Source organism: Mustela erminea, chromosome 2, assembly GCF_009829155.1.
Source record: "Mustela erminea isolate mMusErm1 chromosome 2, mMusErm1.Pri, whole genome shotgun sequence".
Taxonomy (NCBI): Eukaryota; Metazoa; Chordata; class Mammalia; order Carnivora; family Mustelidae; genus Mustela; species Mustela erminea.
In genome coordinates, this window is record NC_045615.1 from 94,776,470 (window position 1) to 94,801,809 (window position 25,340).

Below are 25,340 nucleotides of genomic sequence, written 5' to 3' on the forward strand. Positions count from 1 at the left end.
CTCTGTGGAAAAGTCTGCTGCCAATCTAATATTTCTACCATTGTATGTTACAGACTTCTTGTCTCTAGCTGGTTTCAGGATTTTCTCTTTGTCACTGAGACTTGTAAGTTTTAGTATTAGATGGTGGGGTGTGGACCCCACCATCTTTTTATTGATTGATTTTGAGGGTTTTTTTTTTAATTGATTTTGAGGGGGGTTCTCTGTGCCTCCTAGATTTTGATGCTTGTTCCCTTTGCCATATTAGGGAAATTCTCTACAACAATTCACTCCAATATACCTTCTGCCCCCCCTCTCTTTCTTCTTCTTCTGGAATCCCAATTATTCTAATATTGTTTAGTCTTATGGTATCACGTATCTCTCAAATTCTCCCCTTGTGGTCCAGCAGTTATTTTTCTCTCTTTTGCTCAGCTTCTTTATTCCCCATCATTTTGTCTTCTATATCATGAATTCTCTCTTCTGCCTCATTTATCCTAGCAGTAAGAGCCTTCATTCTTGATTGTACCTCATTAATAGCTTTTTTGATTTCAGCTTAGTTAGACTTTAGTTCTTTTATTTCTCCAGAAAAGGATTTTATTTCTCCAGACAGGTTTTTTCTAACATCCTTCGTGCCTTTTTTGAGCCTAACTAACATCTTGAGAATCCTCATTCTGAACTCTAGATCTGACATATTACCAATGTCTCTATTGATCAGGTTCCTAGCCATCAGTACTGCCTCTTTTTCTTTTTTTTATGGTGATTTTTTCTGCCTCGTCATTTTATCCAGATATGAATATATGAATGAGAAAATAAAATACTAAAAGGGAGGCAAAGACCCCAGAAAAATGTACATTAACTAAATCAGAAGAGACCCCCAAACCAGGGGGAGAAGAAAGTGGGTAAAAAGAAATATTTTAAAAAGTATATATATATATAAAATATATACTTATATATATATATAGTACATATACTATATATATACTTATATATAGTATAATATAGTGTGTATATATATAAGTATATATATATACACACATATAAGTATATATATATACACACATACATACACACACACACACACACACACACACACACATATATATTAGACTGGTGAGACACAGTCTACACAGAGAAACACACCTGATTTGGGGTGTATTTTGGTCGCTTAGAACACATTACCTCCTAGGGTGCCTGAGTGGCTCAGTGGGTTAAGCCTCTGCTTTTGGCTTGGGTCATGATCCCAGGGTCCTGGGATTGAGCCCCACATTGGGCTCTATGCTCAGCAGGGAGCCTGCTTCCCCTGCTCTCTCTGCCTGCCTCTCTACCTACTTGTGATCTCTCTCTCTGTGTCAAATAAATAAAAAGTGAAATCTTTAAAAAAAAAAAAAAAAAAAAGGAAAAAAACTACCTCCCAAAATTTAAAAAAAAGAAAAACTTTTATATATATATATATATATATATATATATATATATACACATACATACACAAAAATAAGGGTAAACATGATGAAGGGGTGGCGTATGACTGTAAAGATGAAAATTAAAAAGAAGTCTAAAAAAGGAATTGATAAGATAAGGTAGTTGGAAAAAGAAAGAAGAAGGAAAAAAAAACAGGGAGAGAATGTGCTCAGGCTGGAGACTAGACTAAAGCCCTGTGCTAGATTTAGGGTATATTTTGATCTATTAGAAGAAATTGTATCTGAAAATTTTTTAGAGAAAAAAAACCTTATATATATATATATAAAATAAAGTTAAATTCAATGAAAGTTAAAATATAACTATAATAATGAAGGTTTAAAAAGATTTTTTAAAGAAACGTATTGTTAAGATAAACTAGTTAAAAATGTTAAAAGAGGAAAGAAGAAAAGTTAAAAAAATAGAATAAAAAAATAAAACTAAAAAAACTTAATTTAACTTCGCAAGACTAAAGGGTCATAGGGAGAAAGCCATGAATGCTATGCATTGTTTTCCCCTAGCTCTGGAGCTTCACTGTTCTCCTTGATCAGTGAGCTTGGTCTTGGCTGGATGTTCTTGCTGATCTTCTGGGGGAGGGGCTTCTCAAATGTCTTTGCCGGAGGCAGAATTGCACCACCCTTGCCAGGGGCCAGGCTAAGAAATCTGCTCCAGTTTACTCTCCAGAGTTTTTGTTCCCTGAATGCTTTCTGTAGAGCTCTTGAGGTGGGAATGAAAATGGCAGCCTCCCAATCTCCAGCGCAGAGGAGCCAAGAACTCGGGGGCCTCACTCCTCAGTGTGCCCTCAGAGAAGAGGGGTCAATCACTCCCATCTCCTTGGTCTCCAGCTGCTCTCTGGGCTGGCCCAGCCTGTGACTGAGAGTTTCTGTCTCTGGTGCCCAGCCCTGTTTGGAGTTTCCAAACCCAGCAGATTCCTGCCTCCAGGGGAGGAAGGTGAGTCTCCTTGGATCTGCCACTTGTGGGGTTCCTGCTCAAAGAGCAATGGTCTGATAGTGCCGTGGGTCATGGTTTAAGGTAATCTCTGCGCTGAGAGCTCACTCCTTGGCTCTGTCTCTGTAGTCAGCTTCCCCGCTCTGATACCTGCGGGCTATGCTACATTCAGACACCCCTGATCCTTCTGTGACCCTGCAGGTTCTGAGACCACAGTCCCCATGAGGGCTCCACCCCCACTTAGCCTCTGGAATGACATCTCTCAGTGGAGCAGACTTCTAAAAGTTTGGATTTTGTGCCCCCCCCCTCCATGTTCTATCTTCCCATCGCTTTAGATTCATTTCTCCGCACGTCCTACCTTTCAGAAAGTGGTTGATTTTCTGTTCCTAGAGTTGCTGCTTTTCTTCTTTGATCTCCTGTTGAGTTTGTAGGTGCTTGGAATCGTTTGATAACAATCTAACTGAACTTCTGAAACCTGACGTCATTTCAGTCTACTACTCCCCCACCATCTTGCCTCTCCCCTCTGGTTTTCATTTTAATTTTTATTATTTCCCTCCTGCTACTTGCTTTTAGTTAGTTCTACACTTCTTTAGGTTCTTGAAGTGAAAACCTAGATTGTTAACTTGAAACTTTTCTCATCTATGCATGTAGCAATATAAATTTATTTTGCTTTGGATTCATTGGACTTCTTCACTTTGTGGAACAGTGTTTTTCATTAGGCCTGAAATTTTAACTACACTGAATTTTAACAGTTCTGAATAATTTTAACAATTCTGGAATTTCAGATGTTGCTTTGGCTTTATTTCTCTTTTTACCTGCCAAGACTTTAATTAAGCATGTGCAGTCTTCTTTATTCTTTATGTCTCTTACCTTTTCTTCTGTACCAGCAATCTGACATTTCATCCTTCATTGTGGGTAGTTTTATTTTTTTTTCCAGTTCAGTGATTTTTTTTTTATCTGTGTCAACTCTGCTGTTAAACCCATTTGCTAAGTTTTAAATTTTAGTTATTTTATTTCTTATATTTCAAAATTCCATTTGATCTTTTAAAAATCTGTTTTATACTTTAAACTATAGAAAAATGACTCTCTGGATAGTTTCTCCTTTTCTTCAGATATTAATTGTTAAACAAAATTTTAAACCTAGTAAACTTGTAAATTCCAAGATTTGAAGTCTTTGTAAAACTGTGACAGTCTATACACTAGAGTCTGTATTTCTGTAGTTCATAATTTCCACTGGCAATCACTTATGACATGTACTTCTTTATGTATCTCATTAACTTTGACTTAATCTTGGATTCGAAAAATGTATTGGGTAAATTATCTGAGGTTTAAGAGAAATTTGGCTTTTTCCAGAAAGAATTTACATTCAATTCCAGGAGCTTGGAGGTGCTACCAGTTTAAGACAACACTAAACCAAATTCAAGACTTGAAACTTCCTAAAAAATAAAGGAGATGGAGAAGAGTTTAACTGCAGTTTTGTGCCAGGACTGGTGTGTATAAGGGTGCAACCCTTAGCAGTTTAGAATTTTATGTCATCTCTGGGCTTTGACTTCTTTCTATCTCTAGAAGGCCAGCAAAACAAAAATTCAAAATATTTAGAATGGATAATTACTCTGAGAGTGAAAGAAGCTTTTGTCTTTACTTGTGCTTCTGGGATCCTGATTTCCCTTTGTTGCAGGCCTAGTAAATCCTTACTATGTCTTACACTTACCATGTCAGTTCTCTAAAATATATATATATATATATATATATATATATATATATATATCAGAGAATTTATAAATTTTTAAATTTTTAATTGGGAAATTTTTAAATGAGAAAAAAATTTAAAAACAAAGTGTATATATATATATATATATATACACTTTGTTATATATATATACACACTGTTTTTAAATTTTAAATTTTATATATATATAAAATATATATATACACTTTGTTATATACATATACATATATATGTATATATGTATATGTATATATATACATATATATATACTTTGTTTTTAAATTTTTTTCCCATTTAAAAATAAGCTTTTACCAGGAGTATTGGTCTGAATAACTTAACTCAGCATTTGAGAAAACAGGGTGGGCTTTGTTAAGAGAGTAAATGTCATAGAATTTACACATTGTGGGCAAAGGTACTCTTTTTTATTGTTTTTTTCTCTGGCTTCACTTCCTCTGAGGTCAGCAGGAATTGGTTTTCATCTCATCAGAAGTAGTAAATTCTGAAATCCAAGTGCTGTTTTCCTGAGACTATTGTGCATGTGGTATGGGTTAAATGAATAATTAATAGATACTGTCATCCTATCATTTTTTGTGTCCTTGAGATTCAGATTTCTCATCATAAAGGAGATGCATATATATGTAATAGGAAAGTAATTTTAAAAATCTTGTGGTACTGAACTTGAATTGGATTTGTCAATGTAGAGCCACTGGTTGGTTCAGTAGGTTAAGCAGCTGCCTTTGGCTCAGGTCATGACCGCAGGGTCCTGGGTTGGAGACCTTTGTTGGCTCCCTGCTCAGAGGAGAGGCTGCTTCTCTCTCTTCCCTCTGTACCCCCCGCCCCCCTCCACCACTTATGCACTTTCTCTCTCTCAAATAAATAAATGAAATCTTAAAAAAAAAGAATTGTCAATATAAGGTCAAGAGGTATTTTTTTTTCTTCCTTTCCTGTTCTCCTCCTCCTCCTCCTTCTTCTTTTTAATGTATATCACTGAAGAGGCGTGGAAACAATAACCAAGCCAACAGCAAAAATGAAACAAACAGAAAACAAACAAAAAACCCAAGCCAGGAACAATGAGCATTGCTAGTGTCCAGATTATTTCCTGATACACTATTTCTTAGAAATAGGCTGATTCCATGTTTGGGTAGAAAATATACATGATGATTCTGGAACATTATTTTACCAGATAATGAGGAAGCTCTTAAAGACTCGTAATTCCATGTAAAAAGGACTTGGAAACCAACTCAGGTTTTAAATTGTCAGGTAGGACAATTTAAGTTTCCCAGAGCGAAGTCTAGGTGAAAGAAGTACTCTAATTGGCGTAGTCCAGTTTAATACAGTCTTGCACTGGGCCTGACTTTCCTTGACATTCAGTATCATTTCACACTAGGACCTTGCCCTGCTAAGAAGAAGCTGAACTGAGTCAAGAGCTGAGTTTTCCAGGTTCCTTGGTTTAGTAATAATATCCAGCCTAAACTAAATCAGTGCACAGAAGTGCTAACCTGCTCCCGGTCAGCACAAGCATTCTGGGAGAATTCTCTAGAAAATATGCCCCTCTGATAAACTGTCTCAAATATGACAAAATTATTGTTTGATGTCCTCTTATCTCTTATTCCTTATTATTTTTTTTCTCAGTACTTTATAGCTAACATTTAAGTGCTTTTCTTGCCATATTATTTTCCCCAAATTTCTCAAATAGCCTTGTATGTAATGCCCAGTTATTACTAGTTCTTGTTCCTGAATGTAACGTTGGTTTTTTTTTTTTTTTTTTAATCTTTTGGGATGAAAACAGTTAAAACAGGTAGGAATGAGGTGCACAACTGGCAAGAAATTAGTTGTCCCTTCAATCATTTATTCTACAAATATATATTGACAAGCTATTCTAAACCAGGTCCTAGGCTAGACACTGGGATACGCGGGGAATAAAAACATGAGCCCAAATCCCAGGAAACTTGCAGTCCACAGAGGAGACTCAGTCTCATTCTAACAATCACGCAAGTGAATTATTAATGCTAACCGTTGTTTAGTGCTATGTTTAGCACATGGAGCAGACCTATCATTAGAGGTATGAAGGCAAAGTACAGGTGCTATGTAAGCATTTAATAGGGATGTCTAACCTAGGGGCAAGAGAAGTTTCCATCAACGAAAGCTTTTGAGTTGAGATCTCAGGGATAAGTAGGAAGTAACTAGGAGGAAGAGGGGCTGGAGCACATGGAATGAATGGAAGAGCGATTGATTCAAGATAATTCTAGAGATGCTGTCAGGCACTGTATCAACAGACTTAGATCATGTTCGGTATTTTGTACTGTACTTGGACTTCATAGAAATGGGAGGGTATTAAAGGATTTTCATTGCGTCACTGTGTGTGGTGGGGGGCTGCTCTTGCTGTTGGGTTTAGGTGAAGAATTCAGAGCATGATCTATCTTGTGAAATGCTACACGGAACAATACAACTGTGGTCAGTCAATGAGTAGATGATGCTCTAAGAACTTTCTTCCCACATTAGGGGAAAACGGGTCTGGTCTAAGATAAGGCATTTTAAGTTTTGTTCTTTCTAGCATGCTTTTCATGGAGGGATATATAGTTTCAGTATTACATAGGCCTAGGGGCTCTGTTTTCTGGTAAAGTCCCCATTCTCCACTCTGTGAAACCCCTCTACCCCCAACCATGTTGGTTTCTATTGCCTGATCCCCCTTTCCTGCTGCAAAAGTATTACTGGAGAAGATTTCTGAATGCTTACTCTACCTCAGAGTTACCCTACAGACTCTTCAGAGTGGAATCCGCCTTCCTCGAGTCTCTAGTTCCATTTGATGGGCATCAGAGCCCCCTACTGGGAGAAACACAGCTCAGCTACATAAACACCCACATAAACGGCAAGAGTCCAGTAACATTTGGTGTATGTGTGTGTATGTGCTTTACCCGTCCCATGTTAAATGTCACTACTGTGTGCCAGCTAAGAAACCTACTTATTACCTTTGCAATTAATGCTGACATATAATTGTAAATAATTAGCTTTTCATTTGGTACATTTTCCAATTACTTGGGGTTGGAGTACAATTAATTAATTAATATTAATTATTATTAATTAACAATGGATACAAATCGCAAATTTATAGTCTTTTTTTTTAAAAAAGATTTTATTTATTTATTTGACAGAGAGAGAGATCACAAGTAGGCAGAGAGGCAGGCAGAGAGAGAGAGGAGGAAGCAGGCTCCCTGCCGAGCAGAGAGCCCGATGCGGGACTCGATCCCAGGACCCTGAGATCATGACCTGAGCTGAAGGCAGTGGCTTAACCCACTGAGCCACCCAGGTGCCCGCAAATTTATAGTCTTAACAAAATCTGGAATCGATATGAAGAAACAATTCAGTCCAGTCTCCTGCTTCATGAAAAAGAACATCTACTGTCTTTAGGATGTGGAGTTCTTTGTTTTCTTCCTAAAATTTCCCAGGAAGGATACTCCACAGTATTATGAAAGACCAAATTTTGTGTTTTTAGTAATCCAGTGGTTTCTTATATTTGATAAGAATATCTTTTAAAACAAACTTATTTTACAATAGTTTTATTCTTGCAGAAAGTTCCAAAGATAGCATAGAGAGTTCCTGGACATCCTTCACCTAGTTTTCCCTACTGGGAACATCTGACATTATCATGGTAGCTTTGTCACAAATTAGGAATCCATATTGGTATTGTACTATGAACTGACCTTCGTCTTTATTTGGATTTCACCAGTTTTCTATGAAGGTCCTATTTCTTCTTCTTCTTCTTCTTCTTTTTTTTTTTAAGATTTTATTTATTTATTTGACAGAGAGAGATCACAAGTAGGCAGAGAGGCAGGCAGAGAGAGAGAGAAGAGGAAGCAGGCTCCCTGCTGAGCAGAGAGCCCGATGCGGGGACTCAATCCCAGGACCCTGAGATCATGATCCAAGCCAAAGGCAGTGGCTTAACCCACTGAGCCACCCAGGCGCCCGAAGGTCCTATTTCTGACCCAGGATCCCATCCTGGACATCTCATGACTTTCCATTGTCTCATCTCTTTCAGCTCTTTTGGTCTCTGACAGTTTCTGTGGCTTCACTTTCAATGATCTTGATGGTTTTGAGGAGTACTAGTCATATATTCAGTAGAATGTTCCTCTGTGTGGATCTGTCTGATGTTTTTCTCATGGTTACAGTAGGGTTATAGGTTTTGGGGAGGGATACTGCAGAGGTAACCCATCATACCTAGGAAAACACTATCAACATGACTCACTGCTGTCGAGGTTAGCTGTGATCACCTCTCTGAGGTGATGTTTGCTGGATTTCTCCACCAGCAAAGTTACTCTTGGCTATTGCTTTTATTTTATGTTTTAAATTCAAGTTTCTTTTCTTTTATTTATTTTTATTTTTATTTTTTTTAAGATTTTATTTATTTATTTATTTGACACATATTATTTGATCACAAGACAGAGATTCCTGAGGGCAGAGAGGCAGGCAGAGAGAGAGAGAGAGAGAGAGAAGAAGAAGAAGCAGGCTCCCCACTGAGCAGAGAGCCTGATGCAGGGCTTGATCCCAAGACCCTGAGATCATGACCCGAGCCAAAGGCAGAGGCTTTAACCCACTGAGCCCCCCAGGGGCCCCATCTTTCCTTTTATTTGATAAAGATAGAGAACTTGTCAGCTTTCCTTTCAGAAGAGGGAAGGCAGTTGGTGAAGGATCGTTTTCAGGAGCCAGAGAGATCTGGGTTCGTGAGCAGTTATGCCACTCATCCTCTCTGTGATCGTGGGCAAGTTTCTTCCTAAGCTTTACTATTAGAGTAGTAACAGTACTTTCCTCAACTGTTATGGCGACGGACGTTTGGCCTGTGGCCAAAGGACACAGGCACATAAAGCCCCTACTGGCCACCTGATGCACGAACAAACCCTCAGCCTCAAATGCTCGCCATGATTACTAACGTGAGTATGACAGCAGTGATCACAAGCACTGTGTATTTATTTTAAAGTCCCTGCTGAATTTAGTCTTCAGTCCCACAGCAGCCGTTCCCCGCATGCAATGTGTGCCATTAGTATGTGGGGCTGGGCTTGGGGCCTTAGGGCTAAGAGGCTGAGCCTGGTTAATTCATTCAGTCAAGGGTTTTAACAGTCTTCACTGACCTCCCCCTAGATCCTGAGGATACAGGGTTGAACCAACAGATACAGTGTGGCCATAGCCCGGCCAGTCAGGTGGAGAATGTTCGGACAGAGAGACATGGGAGCTGTAGGCAGGGTTAATCAGGTAGGACCCTGCCTGCATGTGTAAGGGGAACCTTGATGACTCCTTCCCTACCTGCATGTCAGATAGTCTGAAGCAGTAAAGCATTCTAGGGATGAAATTCACTCTTCTCCAAGTCCATTGTCATAGTATCAGAGTAGCCCAACCAGACTAATGACTTCACCTACACCCCGCTTCCATCTTGCTTTTGGGAACTCTGTGCTTAAATGACTAGAAAGGTGTCATCAACCTTAGGATATGTTGATATCAACTGGGGGACTCATTGCCCATGGATTTTATATCCTGTACTTGCTATTTTCCATAGGCAATCTTTCTGAGTCTGCCTCTGCACTCCCTTACTGTGACATGGTTTCTCATATATCCTGAGATTTGTGATTGTGAATGTATATTCTTTTGGAACTTTACTTTAAAGAATTTAAGACCTAGTTCAGAGTATTCCTCCAGTGAGAATAGGAGTTCATGAGTTGAAGTCTACCAAACACTTGGTGTAACTATCAGTCTGGGACTACTTTACACTAAATCTGTACCTTAGGTATTCAGGTCCCACTGGTGGTTGGATTTGGGTCCAGAGCTCATGAGAAGGCTGGTTTGTGATTAGGGCATCTGAGGGTGAGAAGTGGAACCAGGGAACTTATTTTTTCTACATTAAAAAAAAAAAAAAAGATTTTATTTATTTATTTATTTGTCAGAGAGAGAGAGAGAGAGCAAGAGCACAGGCAGGCAGAGCGTCAGGTAGAGGCAAAGGGAGAAGCAGACTCCCAGCTGAGTAAGAAGCCCAGTGCAGGGCTCCATCCCAGGACCCTGAGATCATGACCCCAGCCAAAGGCAGCCGAGCCGCTTAACCGACTAAGCCACCCAGGCGCCTCTCTTTTCTACATTTTATCTAGAACCAATGCTACCACTTACGAACATTTGTTTTTATAGTGTATTTACCAAGGTTTTCCTAGTTTATCTACCGCTGTGGGTGTTGGTCTTATGCCAGAGTGTCTGATTCTGACCCTGGACTTTGTCCCTATCCCTGGAAGGAGCAGCATAAACCCTTCCTTTGGCCTGTTTTTGTACGGCCTTTGAACTAAGGACAGTATTTACATTTTTAAAGTGTTAAAAAAAAATAAGAAAGGAAAGTTACAGAAATCAAATGTGGCCCACAAAGCCTGAAGTATTTATTATCTGGCCCTTTACAGGGGAAAAAAAAAAAATCGTGGCTCCGTAGACCAACAGGGATCAACATCTGTACCCAGGGCAAACTCCATTTCTGATGTTCATTTTCCCCTCTGGGTAGACCCTTTTCACAATCTTTAGTTTCCAAGAATCTCTCTTACTTTACCACCAGCTTAGCTACTCATCTTAAAGGAAATTTTTAAAAATATATTTTTATTTATTTATTTGACAGACAGAGATCACAAGTAGGCAGAGGCAGGCAGAGAGAGAGAGGGAAGCAGGCTCCCCGCTGAGCAGAGAGCCCGATGCTGGGCTGGATCTGGGGACCCTGAGATCATCACCTGAGCCAAAGGCAGAGGCTTTAACCCACTGAGCCACCCAGGCGCCCCTTAAAGGAAATTTCTAATATGTGATCCTCATACGTTAAAGCGTTTCATAGTTTCTTGGACATCTATTTCCCCATAATATACGGGAAAGGACTCCTCCCTCTACACTTCCGGTCAAGCAAGTCTCTGTGCTATGGCATGGGCTAGACCGAGGGCAGTCTGTAGTCTGTGAGGCAGTTTGGGAAAGCACAAAGTAGTCACTTTTATTTTGAAGGAGTGAGTCTAGAAGGTAATAACTCACATCGGGATCTTGAGGCAGTGAGCTGCCCGGCACACCTAAAATCAGAGCTGGCTCACGGGGACCCACGCGGCGGGGAGTGGGTTTCGCATGAGCAGGTGAGCGTGGGGGGGCGTGCACATGTCCCTGCACACGCCCCTCTGGGGCTGTCTCCCTCCTAGTCTGTTTCCAGATCAGAATTGCTTCTGATCAGAGAGTGTTTCCTGACTACACCATAACCTCCTTGTCCACATACTAAAGCCCAACTTTCAGTTCTTGCTTTTTTTTTTTTTTTTTAAAGATTTTATTTATTTATTTGACAGAGAGAGATCACAGGTAGGAAGAGAGGCAGGCAGAGAGAGATAGGAGGAAGCAGGCTCCCTGCTGAGCAGAGAGCCCAATGTGGGGCTTGATCCCAGGACCCTGAGACCATGACCCGAGCCGAAGGCAGCGGCTTAACCCACTGAGCCACCCAGGCGCCCCAGTTCTTGCTTTTTTTATTCCGGAGACTTATGAGTAGTCTGGGGTTTCCTCCCCATTTGTGGAAGGAACATGGTACAGCCCAGAGAACTCTGGCAACTCAGGAACCCCCAGTTCTCAGCCCTCACTCTGGTCCTCATTTGCATTCTCCCTTTTTCTCCACTTCCTAATTTCAAACAAAAGGGGGAAAAAAATGCGGGAAAGAGAAAGTGATGAGACAGATGGACCAGGTTCAATTTTCTCTGTCGTACAGGGAGAGATGTGTGTTCTCAGACATCAATCAGCCCAGCCGAGAGTGATGGATCTCATTTTCAGGTCTACCTCTGTTGTGTTCTCAGGTTATGTAATTAAATTCTCCGCTCTCACGTTTATTTAGAGATCCTGATGCCATTTTCGAAAGCTCTGGGTGATGTGGGTTATTTTATTTAGAGGCTTGAGACCTTTGGCTCCCACTAGATCTATAACATCAGTGACAGCTGTGTTGTGTGTACAGCTCTGTAGCAACCAAAGGCAGCTGCTGGCCCACAAAAGCTGGCCCTGGCTTCTCCCCTGGCGATTCAGTAAAGGATCCTTAAGAACATTAGGGGGACCCATGCAGGGAGGGCTTAGGTTAAGGGGGCCCTGACTCTGATCAGACCTTCTAGATGTTCCCACAGGGAGAGGATGGGAATGTCTTCCAGGACAAAAAGGTCTGAGGGGCTTGGGGAGTCTAATTTTTACCTCCCAGTATGCTGGCTGCCTCGAGACACAGGGAGGCACCCCCCACCCCTGCACATCAATGAAGGGACATCTGCTCACGGTAAGCTGAGGGCCCCCTGGACTTTGATGGTGTCACTCTGTTCCTTATCCTCCCAGCCATGAATAAAGAATCACAGAGACCTGAGGGAAACTATGCCAATGAATGTGATAGAACAAGAAGTAGACTCATTTTCTGCCCTTGGATCACTAAGGATGATGGAACAATTATTCTAAAATGTCTTATAAATAGGAAACCTCTCGGAGTGCCTGGGTGGCTCAGTTGGTTAAGCGGCTGCCTTCGGCTCAGGTCATGATCCCAGGGTCCTGGAATGAGTCCCACATTGGACTCCCTGCTCAACAGGGAGCCTGCTTCTCCCTCTCCCTCTGCCTGCTGCTCTGCCTGCTTGTGCTCTTTCTTTCTCTCTTTCTCAGTCAAATAAATAAATAAAATCTTAAAAAATAAAAGGAAACCTCTCTCAGTCATCTGAATTTCATACCAGTGGATGTTATCTCTTCTATGTAGAGTAAGTATCCCAGCCTAGTGCAAAGTACTGCTCGACTAAGGCAAAGAGATGAGAAGAGACACCAGTGCTGGTTTAGAAGGAATTAGGAGACCTAGATAAGAACTAAACAGATTTTTTTACTTAGAGAGAAAAAAAAGATTTATTTATTTATTTGAGAGAGAGAGCATGAATGGGAGGAGCAGAGGGAGAGGGAGAGAGAATCTTAAGCAAAACTCTGCACTGAGCACAGAGCCCGACCTGGGGCTCGATCTCATGACCCTGAAATCACGACCTGAGTCAAAACCAAGAGTTGGAGGCCACTCAGGTGCCCCCATATTTTTTACTTTTATTTTATTTGTGTGTGTGTGTGAGAGAGAGAGAGAGAGAGAAAGAGAAAGAGAGTATAAGCAGGGTGAGTGGCACAAAAGTGGTCTTGTGCAGTTTTGAAAACGATGACCTTTGAAAAAGAGGATTGTCATCCATCAGCTTAGGAAAAGCTGAGTTACACGCAATTGAATGGGTAACTCAATAAAAGACTTCCTGAAAGTTTTTAATAGCTTCTAATGTGTTATGTGAAGCCTTATTCCAACGGAGCTGACCTTGAGGCTCTGTGTTGTAATGTCTAACGGATCCCACAGAATGTGTCCCACAGAATCCATTTTCCAGTTTGGGAAACCCTGATCTAGCAGGCGGAGGGTGGAAGTTGGAGAGATGCTTTCTAGATCCTGGGTCATAGCCCGCAGTCCCCCCTCCACTGAGCCACACACACAGATGTCAGCTTCATTGCTGACAATAGGTGTCTGGGAAGGTTAAAATTGCAATAATGAAAGCATAAACAAAGTTTAAAGTGCCTTCTAATGTGGCACGATTATTACTGTCACTAACAATCCTCTTTGACTGTCTTCCTACCTACAAATTAGGCCAGGACCAGTCCCGGCAAACGGACGGTTTCCTGACTATCGACACAGCAGTTGGCCACTTCGGCAGGAAAGAGCTCCGGGAGGCCACAGTGCTCAGCACAGGTGGACTTCCGCCAGCAGTTTCTGGCAGGGTCATTGGACCACCGTGTGTATGATCTGCAGACTGGCCAGGAAGACCTCATGGGGAAGCAAAGGGAAATTCTATTTACGACATCATTCATTTTATAATGAAAGCACATGCATTTTATGTTTTGGAAGAAGAAAATGAATCCATTGGGGTCCTCCCCCCGCCCCGCCCCGCTAGCTGGGAAATACTAGACCTGCTAGAATCCTCAGCTCCTGGAGGGCTGCCCGGCTGGGTGGATGGCTTCAGTCTTTGGCTTGAAGGGCACAGGCATGTCTAACCCTGTCTGCTCCTCTCGGGGCCGGGTCAGCAATCTTGGGTGGGCCACACAGAGGTTCGAAGGCACACCAAGGGGACTGGCGGTTTCGGGCAGGTGTTAACAGCAAATAGAGGTGCCTCTCCTTTTTAAACCTTTCTTTCTTACCTCCCCAGGCTGGCGACTCCCTAGCATTCCCTTGCTAATTCTAAGGAATTCCTGTTAAAAATCCTTTAGAAAAGTTTAAGTAAGTATAGAAAAAAGACCTTGTGACCCCAGCCCATCTGGTATTCCCCGCTTGAGGTAACCTGCTCAAGATCATGGGCAATTACGCTCAGTTCCCATGGAACAATCCCTTGGGCTAATTCAGATGCCATTCTTCTTCGAAATTGCCCCAAATCTTTTTTTTTTTTAAATAAATATTTTATTTATTTATTGGAGAGACAAAGAGAGAGTCACACAAGCAGGGTAAGGGGCAGGACCAGGAGAAGCAGATGCCCCGCTGAGCAGGGAGCCCAATGTGGGACTCGATCCCTGGACTGTGGGATCATGACCTGAGCTGAAGGCGGAAGATCAACCGACTGGGCTACTTGGGCACCCCTGCTCAAAATCTTCTAGTCACTTCACTTAGAGGAACAGAGCTAAAAGGAGGTTGGGTGCCTGGTCCTGGAGAGAAATAAGACAGTTACTGAAATCTCTCATTTTAATGTTTTTAAAACACAATCATGATTCAATGGTCAATACCAATGTATTAAAACCCATAGTGCCGCCTCTGGAACTCAAGACGTGCCAACGTGGTTAGGAAATATGGATGACATGAACACAGGCATCTGGTTCCATTTTATTAGAAAACAAAACCGAACAAAATTTTGCAATGAAATTTCCTAGAATTCACAATCCTTTTCAAATCTTTATAGTTGCATTTTTTTTTAACCAGTACATAAGAACACGATTGCACTTATTTACATGATAATCTTCTAAATAACAAAAATAGCCATGTTGTATGGTTGAGTGTTTCCAACTATTGTCCTTAATATTTCATTACTAGCCCAGTATGAGACAGACTGTTTATGCTCTCCAAACACACAGATAATAGAATAAAGCAAAATAAAAGTCCATGTCTCCCAACAGAAGACAAATAAATCCCTTTAAAGACAGTTTTTAAAACTTCTGTGTATTTCAAGAGAGATATAAAGTGCTCTGGAAGGAGTAAGGTGGGTGCCTGAGGTGGGGAAAAAGGAAAGAGAGATTTATACCACCTCCTAACCCCCCACCCCCAAACCAACACCGCCTTCACCAATCATTTAAATAGACCTGTGGCTTTGTACAGAAGACGATGTTTTGGTAAACAGACTACGTAATCCACTGCTTAAGTTCTCGGCAATGAAGAGCTAACCAAGGTCCAAATTAAAAGCTACCCATGCAAATGCTATCAGTGATCACTTCTGTGATTTTTGAGTCATGTGGCAAATAAACCCAGGAAGCTGTCCCTGGATCTGAACATGGAGGATGGGTAAATGGCAGGGCGGTACCACCACGTGTACGATCTGCGGACTGGCCAAAGTAAAATTCCACCTGACATGACTTGTTTTACGATAAAAGCATACAAGTTCATGTATAGGGAGGAAAAACAAATCCACTGGATTCTTTTCTTGCCAGCAGGGAAAATACTAGAGATGGATTTATGGTGCCATTTCTGAATATTTTATAATGGTAAATTCTTTGTTCCACCCTCCCCCCCCCCCCCCCCCGTGAAAACAATGCGTTATATACAAAAGGATTAAAAGAAGTCTTTTTTTTTTTTTTTTCTTTTCACATTATTGAAATGGCAGTTGCTGGTCATGGTCTGCAGTCTACAAAATTGGGTGTCACATACACACTGCTTGGGAGGCTCCCCTGGAAACTAGAATAGTCATCCTCCCAGCTCACGAATATTTTAAAGAACAAGTTCCATTATTTTTGAGGACATGAATGGAATGTAACTTTTCACAAGTACAAAATTACTTCAAGTTTTCTAAATATAAGGGCCATCCCACTATAAAAATAACAGCCCCTCCAACCCTCCCCCACCCCCTCCATCTCTTTCTAATTATAAAATGGTACAGCCATTTCAGATCACTAATGTGAAAGCGGGAAGTAAATATATTATTATGTACATGTACAAAACACGTCAGTATTTCACACCATTTACATTCATATGAAAGAAGTCTGTTTATTGATCTTCCTTTGTGACTTGACAAGAAGAGAGTGGAGATAAGTTACAAAACACTCAGGCCCTTGCCTTCCAACTCTGCACAAACATTCCAGCCAGAGGCATCTCCTTTGCCAACAGAGCGAACGATATGCTTTGACATTTGGCGAAGAAAGGGCTGCGGACAGTAAGATCTTCTGTGGGGCTCTCCTTCAACTTTTCCGAGCTTGTGACATTCCTTCCTCTTTTGATAGATGGAAACTGTGTGAGGAAAGGCAAGTAACTAGTCCTTGAGGAAAAATGGTGACCCTAGTCAAATTAACTGGCTGACAGAACGGCGATTCCTCCAGCAGAGGGCGCCGCGCCCCCTTGCTAGAACAGCCTACTGACCAGGAGGGACCACAGATGCCAACAGAGAGCTCGTATGCTGGCAATCTTCCTCCAACTGCTCTGCTGTCTCTTCGCACAGGCAATAGTTTGGTATTTTCTTCAAAAGCGCGGGATACACTCTAATTAAGAAGCTCCTTACATGAAAATTCTTTGGCTATTGAAAATCTTCACATTCTCAAAGAGAACAAGAATTCCGAGTACAATAAAGCGCTAGTTTTGTCTAAAACTTTTTGAGGGGAAAAGGAAAACAAAACACCAGACTTGAAAGATGGTGTGGTACTAAGGCCACGATACGTTTTTGTTTTTGTTTTTTTAGATTTCTGGATTTAGTAAGGGCCATCTCCAGCCTGCAAGAGAAAACCCCATAAGGTTTCACAGTTTCGTCTGACTAGGCAACCCACATTCACTTTTATTTACGAGACCGTTAGGAGAAAATTAAATGAGGCAATGGAAGAACATGTGTCCATTTGGATGGTGATCGGTCTTTGGTTTACATAGCACACATGGTCCTCACATTTTCCTGCTTCTCTAAGCCTTTCAATTCAGTAAGGAGGACAAGACCACAGACATTCCGCCAGCAGCGGTTCTGGATACCGTGGGTGGAGCTAGCTACCTTCTCCCCAGAAGTTCTCCCTTGCTCTGTACAGACCCGGGACCCCTTAAGAGACTGGTTCTTGCCTCATCATTATCATCAACAAACATTTCTCAGGGAGCGAATAGCTCTGTAGTAAGTACAAACATCAATCAAGAGGAGCACAAGGATGAAAAGGTCTTTGATCACTGAGATTCCTGAAAAAGCCACTTGATTGAGGCAGACAGTTCACAGGGTGATAAAGAGAGATGCGAGTGACCTCATCGGGTTCTTTGTACAAAAAGCAGGTTTTGTCCTTAAATGATTTGATAAATAAGGATCTACGTATAGGACCCGGAATCACCTCTTTCGTTTTGGGATAATTTCGTGTCATCACAAGGGTCAAAGTGGAAGCGTGGCGACCAATCTATGGATTATTATTATTATTTTTTTTTTTTACAAATTGCTGCTCCTATTACAAAGGGCCTGGAGCTGTGAGATGGGGAGACAAGAAGGCAAAGAGAAGAGGTACGTGATGCTGAGAAACTCATTTTGCTTCTCAGAATTAATTTATCTTTCAGACAACCCAACCTTCTTTGCAACCATGAGTGTTTTAACTCATGAGTGTTAAACTCCTTGAAACACACACACACATACCCAAAAACATGGGGTCAGCTCTAACCCTAAGGGATGAGCATTTATTTGGAAAGAGTGCCCATGCTCATGTCCAGCCATCCCTTCTCACTTCCTGCAGGCTGGTATTCCCACCTCCTGCCATCGTCAGTTACATGTCTGTGACACACAGCACTGTGCAGGGAACCTTCTCCCTCACCTTAGAAGAATGGTTTCTTTGTGTCTCTTTTTCAGTCTTAAGGAAGAAATGGCCCTCGGATTCCTTAACAAAGAGGAAGTTCTTGGGCTAAGAAGCAGAGTTAAGAAGCATGAGTGGACATGGGATATGGTCTGGCTACTTGACATTTTTCTAAGAAATCTTAACCCCAGGGGCCTCTGGTGGACTAGGAAGGTCACAAATGCTCAAGGTAGAACATAACAGATCTCAAGAGCATTCTGGAGTTGTGACTTGGCCATTATCTGCCTAGGAGACTTTATTGGCAAGGGAGCCTGAAAAAAAAAAGCAATAGCTATAGCGGTCTGTGATGAAATTAGTGCTAGGAGAAGCGAAAACGGCTAACTCCATTTCGGAGGAAGTTAATTTGCCTTTAGAGTAAACTGGTTTTCCTCATCAGAAGTGCAAATATAGACACTGCCACACAATAAAACAAGAAAAACACCAACAACAGTAACTATGGTATTCACAATAACGGTAAGTCTACAGATCCAAAGCTACAGATCCAAGGTTTTTTTGTCCCAAAAGATGGGAAAAGGTTGTGTGTAGGTGTGTGTACAGAAAGAGACAGCAGTCAATGAAAGCCAGATACACACACACACACACACACACATACAGGGAAAAAGGGAAAGAGATCAAAGCTCCACCATATTAAAAAATGCCACTGGAAATTGCTGCAGGGGCCACAGTACCACAGGCGGCTGGGTCCTTGCTCCACAGAGGATGTGACTCCGTATCTCAGATTTTCTGAAAGAGTTTTGATTAATGAGATTTCTTTGTGTTCAATCAAGGTGATGAACTCCATGGATAACTAAATGCCACTTATTTTTTTATGCTCTGCAGTAATTTTCAGCTAAACACAACTTATACATAAAAAAGAACCCCATGTCAGGCTATCTGTCACCATTTTTGGTTCTGAAGGTCTGGTGGCCGTAGGGATGTCAGCACGGTCTGAAGCAGCCCCCAGGCACCGTAGTTTCTGACATAACCAAACCCAGACCCGTGAATGTCCAGAATGAGGGAAATACTGAAAACAATCTTTGGGCAGGGATTTGCCTCCATGGTTACCATCATGACAAGGTGATGTCAGAAAAGGTAGGTGGATTTTGCCACTCTTTTTTTTTTTTTTTTAAGGATTTTTAAAAAGTAATCTCTACATCCAATGTGGGGCTCGAACTCACACCCCCAAGATCAAGAATCGCTTGCTTTACCGACTGAGCCAGCCAGGCGGCCCTCTGCTATTCCCTTTCTGCTTCTCCCAACTCCCCTTCTTCCTGCCTAGGTTACTATTTCAGGGGTAACCAAGCTCTGGAGACGAAATCAATGGTTAGCTGCTGTATTCATGATCAGGGCTCAGTTCCTCTCAGAGGATCAGTCACATGGAAGAGGCAATTCCCAGAGGTGACTCTCCGTTCTCCTGAGGGAATGGAAATGCTCCCTCTCTTGCCCACAGCCTTGGGGTGAGAGGATGCTGACTTCCGAGCTGAGAGCTGGCAGCGGGCAGCTATCACGATTCACCCAATAGGGCTGGGTGGTCACAACCCCAAAGACTTCTTCTCCATAAGGCTACTCAGAGTCTTGTACCTGGAGTCAGTATGTAACTTCCCACTTTTCCCTCTCAAATCCCCCGGGAGCACTGGCACTGGGAAAAGGCCTTTGGCCAGTCTGGAAGCAGGAGAACTAGGGGTTGAGGTGAAGTTGGATGGAATTCTTTTTGGCTCCCGAGGGCCACATACCAGTCTAAGGGTTTGTCATAGAAGTGAGGGAGACAATTTCATTTCAGCACCAAATCAACATGGTTTGTGTGACTTTAAAAAAAAAAAAAAATAGGTCAGCAAAGTAATGGTAATAGTAATGGACATCAGTGTATGGTGAGAAAGGTCAGGCAGAAATTTCAAAAAAGCATGGCCTGACTATTTACTTGTCATAAAACAAACAGATCTTTGGGGCTCTCATTAGGCAACTTGGGTGGAGTCTAGTTCTCTCTGGAGGTAATTAGGTTTTAACTTTTTTTTTTTTCTTTGCCAGGGTCAGGGGATCTTGCGAGAATGCTGGAGCAGCTCTGCACCTGTGCTACCCAGCTGGGAGCCATGGGCCACATGTGGCTGTTGACACAGGGCTGGAGATGTAGCTCGCCCAAAATGAGGCGTTCTGGGAGCTTAAACACACTATGGGTTTAGAGGATTTCGTACAAAAAAGAATGTACAAGATTTCATTTATGCTTTTTACACATTGAAACAAAAAGATTACATATATCATTAAAATTATTTTAAAGCATTCCTCTTTCCTTTGTAAAATGTAGCCAGTAGAAAATGTAAAATTTACATGAGTGACTTGCATTATATTTCTATTAGATAGTGCTGGTCTGGACACTCATTATAGAGGAATGCGCATCTGTAAATATGCATGAAGTTTGCATATGCTTCTAGAGGGTTCCCAGCTCAGAATTTACTCTTTGGGGTGGGTGGGGCAGGTGGTGGTGAAGAAGGCTATGGGAGAAGTTTTTCATTTCTTTTAAACGCTTCTATGCTGGTTGAACTTTTTTTTTTTTTTTTTTTAAACCACCAAAGCCACAAGAAAATCCTCTGAAAACAAACCTTTGGTAAATGGAGAGCCTCCTAGGCTCAGGGATTTTGCAGCAGAACCTCCTTGGGGTAAAAGCCCACTCAGATGCCCCTCACCCTGCTCCAGGCCCCTCCTCATCTATTCAGCATCCTATAGGGGGGCCACGTTGTGGTGTACAAAGGCAACCGATTCCTGATTTATCTGGTCACCGGCCAAAAGAGACAACACTCATCATATGGAGAAGTATGCAGTGCAAAGGTCATTTTCTCTCCTGGGTATGGAATACAATTTTATTTCTTTTGTTGTTGGATTATCCTTCTAATTCCACTTGACATAAGTGAATACCCAAGTGTGCTTCAGGTAGAGCTGACTCAAGGGTACACAGTGTAACGCTATGCTGATCAAGAACAAGAAACACTCTGAGACGAAGAATCCCAGACCGAGGACTAGAATTTGAAGGTATCCGGACATTACAGACTCTGTGACTAACAGCTGTTTTAAAACCAGGCGAAACTAAACCACTCCTACTTGGACTTCAATCTTGAATCATCTCGATAGTCATTCTCAGCACCAAAGCCATTCGTGTCCATTATGTGTCAAGAAACTGCCTCCCCAAGGTACGAAGTCAGCTATATGTCATCGCCATCTGCCAAAAAATGGACACCCCACCCCCCCCGCTGCCCCCCTCCCAGGGCAAAAAGCTCATTAGCAGTCTCAAGGCCAGAAGGAGCCTTGGTCATCATCTCATGGAACTCCTTCATTTCGCAGAGGGAGAGGAGAGGCTCAGCAAACACGTGACTCAGCCCGGACTCCGGACTTCGGCTCAGTGCTGAGTTCGCTCCTCCTTGCCTGCCTTCGCACACTGACTCTGGGTTTCATTAGAGGAAGTGTGAGACTCCCAGAGAGCTGCGACATTTCTGAAGGTGGTCATCATTCTCCTTGCCTTGCTGCCTACTTAGAAAGCATCCAATAGGAAATCATTAAAGATGGGAGCAGGGGAGGGGGGAGGTGGCGGGGGTGGGGGTGGGGGCGAGCGACCAGTAGTCTGCCATCCACTCCCGTGACCTCCACTCTACGTGTCAGCAGGCAGCGATTTACGACACAGCCCAGCTCTGGTTTTTGGATGAGTATTAGTGTAATGAGGTGGAAAAGCCTTGTTAAAGATGTAAATGACTCAGTGAGAAAAGCCTTCCTTCTTAGGAACCCACGCAGCCGCCGTCGCCTTCTGACAGAGGGTGAGGTGATCCGTGATTGTCCGGGGAGACCATTCACTGCCTTCCTCATCTCTGCATGGGGATAGTCTAAACGAATTACAAAATTCCCCACTGGAAAAATAGCACATCTCTGTCATAGTTACCAAAAAAAAAAAAAAAGAAAGAAAAAAAAAGAATAAAAACGTAAGTAGTTTAAAAATGCCGGTGGGTTTCAGTATCCATTGGATGCCTCTTTTCCTCTCCCTCTTTGTCTCTCTCCGTTAGGAGAGACTTGGTTAACAAATTCCCCATGCTGTACTTTTTAGACCAAATGGTTTATCAGATCACACGTCCCTCCTCACTTGAGATTTAGATGTACTTGGGGAGCCCAGGAAGCAAGCTGCCAAGGATTCCCATGAACCCTTTCTTGAGGTCTGGTGAGGTTTAACCCAGGTGTGTTGGGATTAAAGGAAAACCCAGGTGCTTGCACACCTGGAAGAACCCAGTGTGTTTGACACAGGGTTCCCAGAGGACTGGGTCTCTTCTGAAGCCTCCATCACCTACAGAAGCTACTTGTGGAAGGAACAAGAACAAAAGACGGTTTCAGCCTTGCGGACACCACTATAACAGACATTTTGCTTTTGGGAAGAATATGCGGTGACTGGTCTTAAAAACGGGCTTGCGGTCCCAGCTACAAGCCCTACAGTCATGAAGAACAGCGCTACAGCCCAGAGGGGACTTCTGAGTTTGGAATTTCAGTCAAACACTGTAAGATCCAGGCAAAAATGAAGCTTGCTTCTCACGTCCTGGGGGCCATTAACAGAGCCTGGCAAGTGGGAGCCAGCGTGATGTGAATGCAAATGATGAGTGGTAATCTCAGTGGATTCAGAGCTTAGTGTTGGGGTCTCTGGCAGCTAGGATCTTTAAGATCCACTTGAAAGAACTTAGATTCTTAAGGAAAGCTGGCCTTAGACCGTTTCGGGGTGCTGAGGCACGTCCCAAAGCCAAGCACACTTCATGCCGAGAGGTCAAGGCCGTTCATCTCCGAGACCACGTACAAACCGGTCACAGCAGGAACTGCTGCTTCGAACAGAACTCTGTACAAAAGCTGGAGTCAACCGAAGGGGTGGACATCATGTAAACTGCACACAGTCTTTAGAAAGAAACTGCCAAAGAAATCAAACAACATTCCCCAAACAACAAAACAAGACCTGGAAGAAAAGGAAATAAAACTAAGAAGCCCTAAGCATGTCCTTTCGGTCTGTTTTAGGAGCTCCTGAAGTGTGTCTACAAGGACATGGGAGGGAAAAATCAGCTTTCAACTTCCCAGCTGCCAAGGCCATGGACTGTTGTACAGTTGGAGAGACGGCTTCCTGATTAACGTGACTTTGGATATTGCTTTCATTACCATTCTTGAGCGGAGCGCCGTGGAGTTACCAAGTGGTTCTGGAGGTGTGTGTAGCCGGGTCCAATTCTTGAGGTCCTCCTCCCTCCCTTCCCCTTGGGTCCTACCACCCCTTTGTTCTATAGTCACCGTTTCAAGACTTAACCTCTTCGCAGTCTTGGTCAGTGGAAAGTTCTACATCAGACAGTCCAACTTCCATTGCCATAATCAGCGAGATGTCAGAATCACTGCTTACAGCTGGCTCCTGCTCGCCTGGGAGGAGAAAGCAAAGTTCATGGTCAACACTGAACGATGTCTCTGGAGGCTGGTTATTTTATACGATTGTCTTTAGGCACATTTCTTTGATGGCCGAGAGACAGTATTAGAAAAACTGGCTATTTAGTAAAAACAGAAACAAAACCCAAAACCAAAACCCAAAACCCAGAAACTAGTTAGAGCCTCATCTCACATGACAGCCCCAAATAAGCTCCAAATAAGTTAAATGTAAAGAAGAAACTAATATAGCTATAAAATATAGATATATTTTATAAGTGTATGTCTACATAGGAAAATATCTAATTTATCAAAGTAGGGCAAGAAACTATGTGGAAAAGCAGTTGAGCAATTCACAGAAGAACAGAGAAATAAATGTGCATAAAATTAAAAAAATATTAAAAACATGAAAAATAAGGGGTGCCTGGGTGGCTCAGTGGGTTAGGCCGCTACCTTCGCTCAGGTCATGATCCCAGGGTCCTGGGATTGAGCCCTGCATCGGGCTCCCTGCTTAGCAGGGAGACTGATTCCCCCTTTTTCTCTCTGCCTGCCGCTTTCCCTGCTTGTGATCTCCGTCTGTCAAATAAATAAACAAAGTCTTAAAAACATACATGAAAAATAAGATCAAAAGGCATACATCAAACTTGAAATACTTGCGAGCATTTCCCAAAGGGCTGCGTTTTCAACATGTAGCTTTGAAATCAGTAAGACAAACTAACCAGAAAAGTGGACCCAGGTCGCTATATTTATATACAATATAAATGACCAATAACTATAAGGTAAAAATGAATGACTCTTTTTTAAATAAAATCTTCACTCTTTTTTTTTTTAAATATTTTTATTTATTTATTTATTTATTTGACAGAGAGAAATCACAAGTAGACGGAGAGGCAGGCAGAGAGAGAGAGAGGGAAGCAGGCTCCCCGCCGAGCAGAGAGCCTGATGTGGGACTTGATCCCAGGACCCTGAGATCATGACCTGAGCCGAAGGCAGCGGCTTAACCCACTGAGCCACCCAGGCGCCCCTTAAATCTTCACTCTTAAAGAAACATAGCATTACACTGAGGCAGGTACTTTGATATACTCCATGTAGCACCGTGACATTCTCACTCAGTAATTTCATTTCCAGAATGTATCATAAGTATCCATGCAAAAATATTCACTCAAGCACAATTTATAGCAGCAAAACATCTCAAGTGACAAAGTCTAACGATGTAGAATACCTAAGGAATGTGTGTTGCTTCTAGAGCACCACCTTCTTGTAACAACTAAAGTGATACTTCCAAAGAACTAGAAGTTACATAAGAAAATGCTCACAGGATTCTTTTAAGTGAGAACAGAAGTATCAAAGCTTTATATGCAGTGAGGCTGACAAAGTTAACCAGAAGCCAGGAAGCCAACAGTGCTAGAAGAATTGTCTCAAGTTTGGGGATTTATAGTCATTTTCTTAAAAAAAAATTTTTTTTTCAGGTTTACTTCCAAACATTCTGCAGGGAACAAATATCATTCATTCCCTCAGACGCAGTGAGTCCCCACTATGTACCAAGGATTGGGCTCGATGCGAGGCACGGCAGTAAGAGTGAGATGATTCCTGTCTTCAGGGAGCTTACTGTCCAGTAGGCAGGCCCTTCAGGAGACAGTCAGTCCCAACTCAGTGGGATATGCATGATGCTGGAAGATGCAGGAGCAGGGGTTACAGGAGCAGGGAAGAGGGCTATGTGACCCACTGCTGACTCAGAGAGCTTCCCATCGGGGACAACGTCTACAATGAGTCCTCAAGAAGAACTCATATT

The 25,340-nt window shown here is 42.3% G+C and overlaps 1 protein-coding gene across 3 annotated transcripts in view; it reads right to left on the bottom strand.

Annotated features, from left to right (window-relative positions):
- RNF150 (ring finger protein 150) overlaps positions 1 to 25,340 on the bottom strand; it is a 306,711-nt gene that overhangs the window by 23,056 nt on the left and 258,315 nt on the right. For 2 of the 3 annotated variants that reach the window (XM_032333470.1, XM_032333472.1), the window contains one exon: positions 17,017 to 23,548. The exons of the other annotated variant lie outside the window; for it this stretch is intronic. In XM_032333470.1, the coding sequence (XP_032189361.1) occupies positions 23,430 to 23,548 (119 nt within the window). In that variant the 3' untranslated portion in view covers positions 17,017 to 23,429. Of the gene's footprint in view, positions 1 to 17,016; positions 23,549 to 25,340 lie in introns of those variants that run through there. 3 annotated transcript variants of the gene reach the window in all.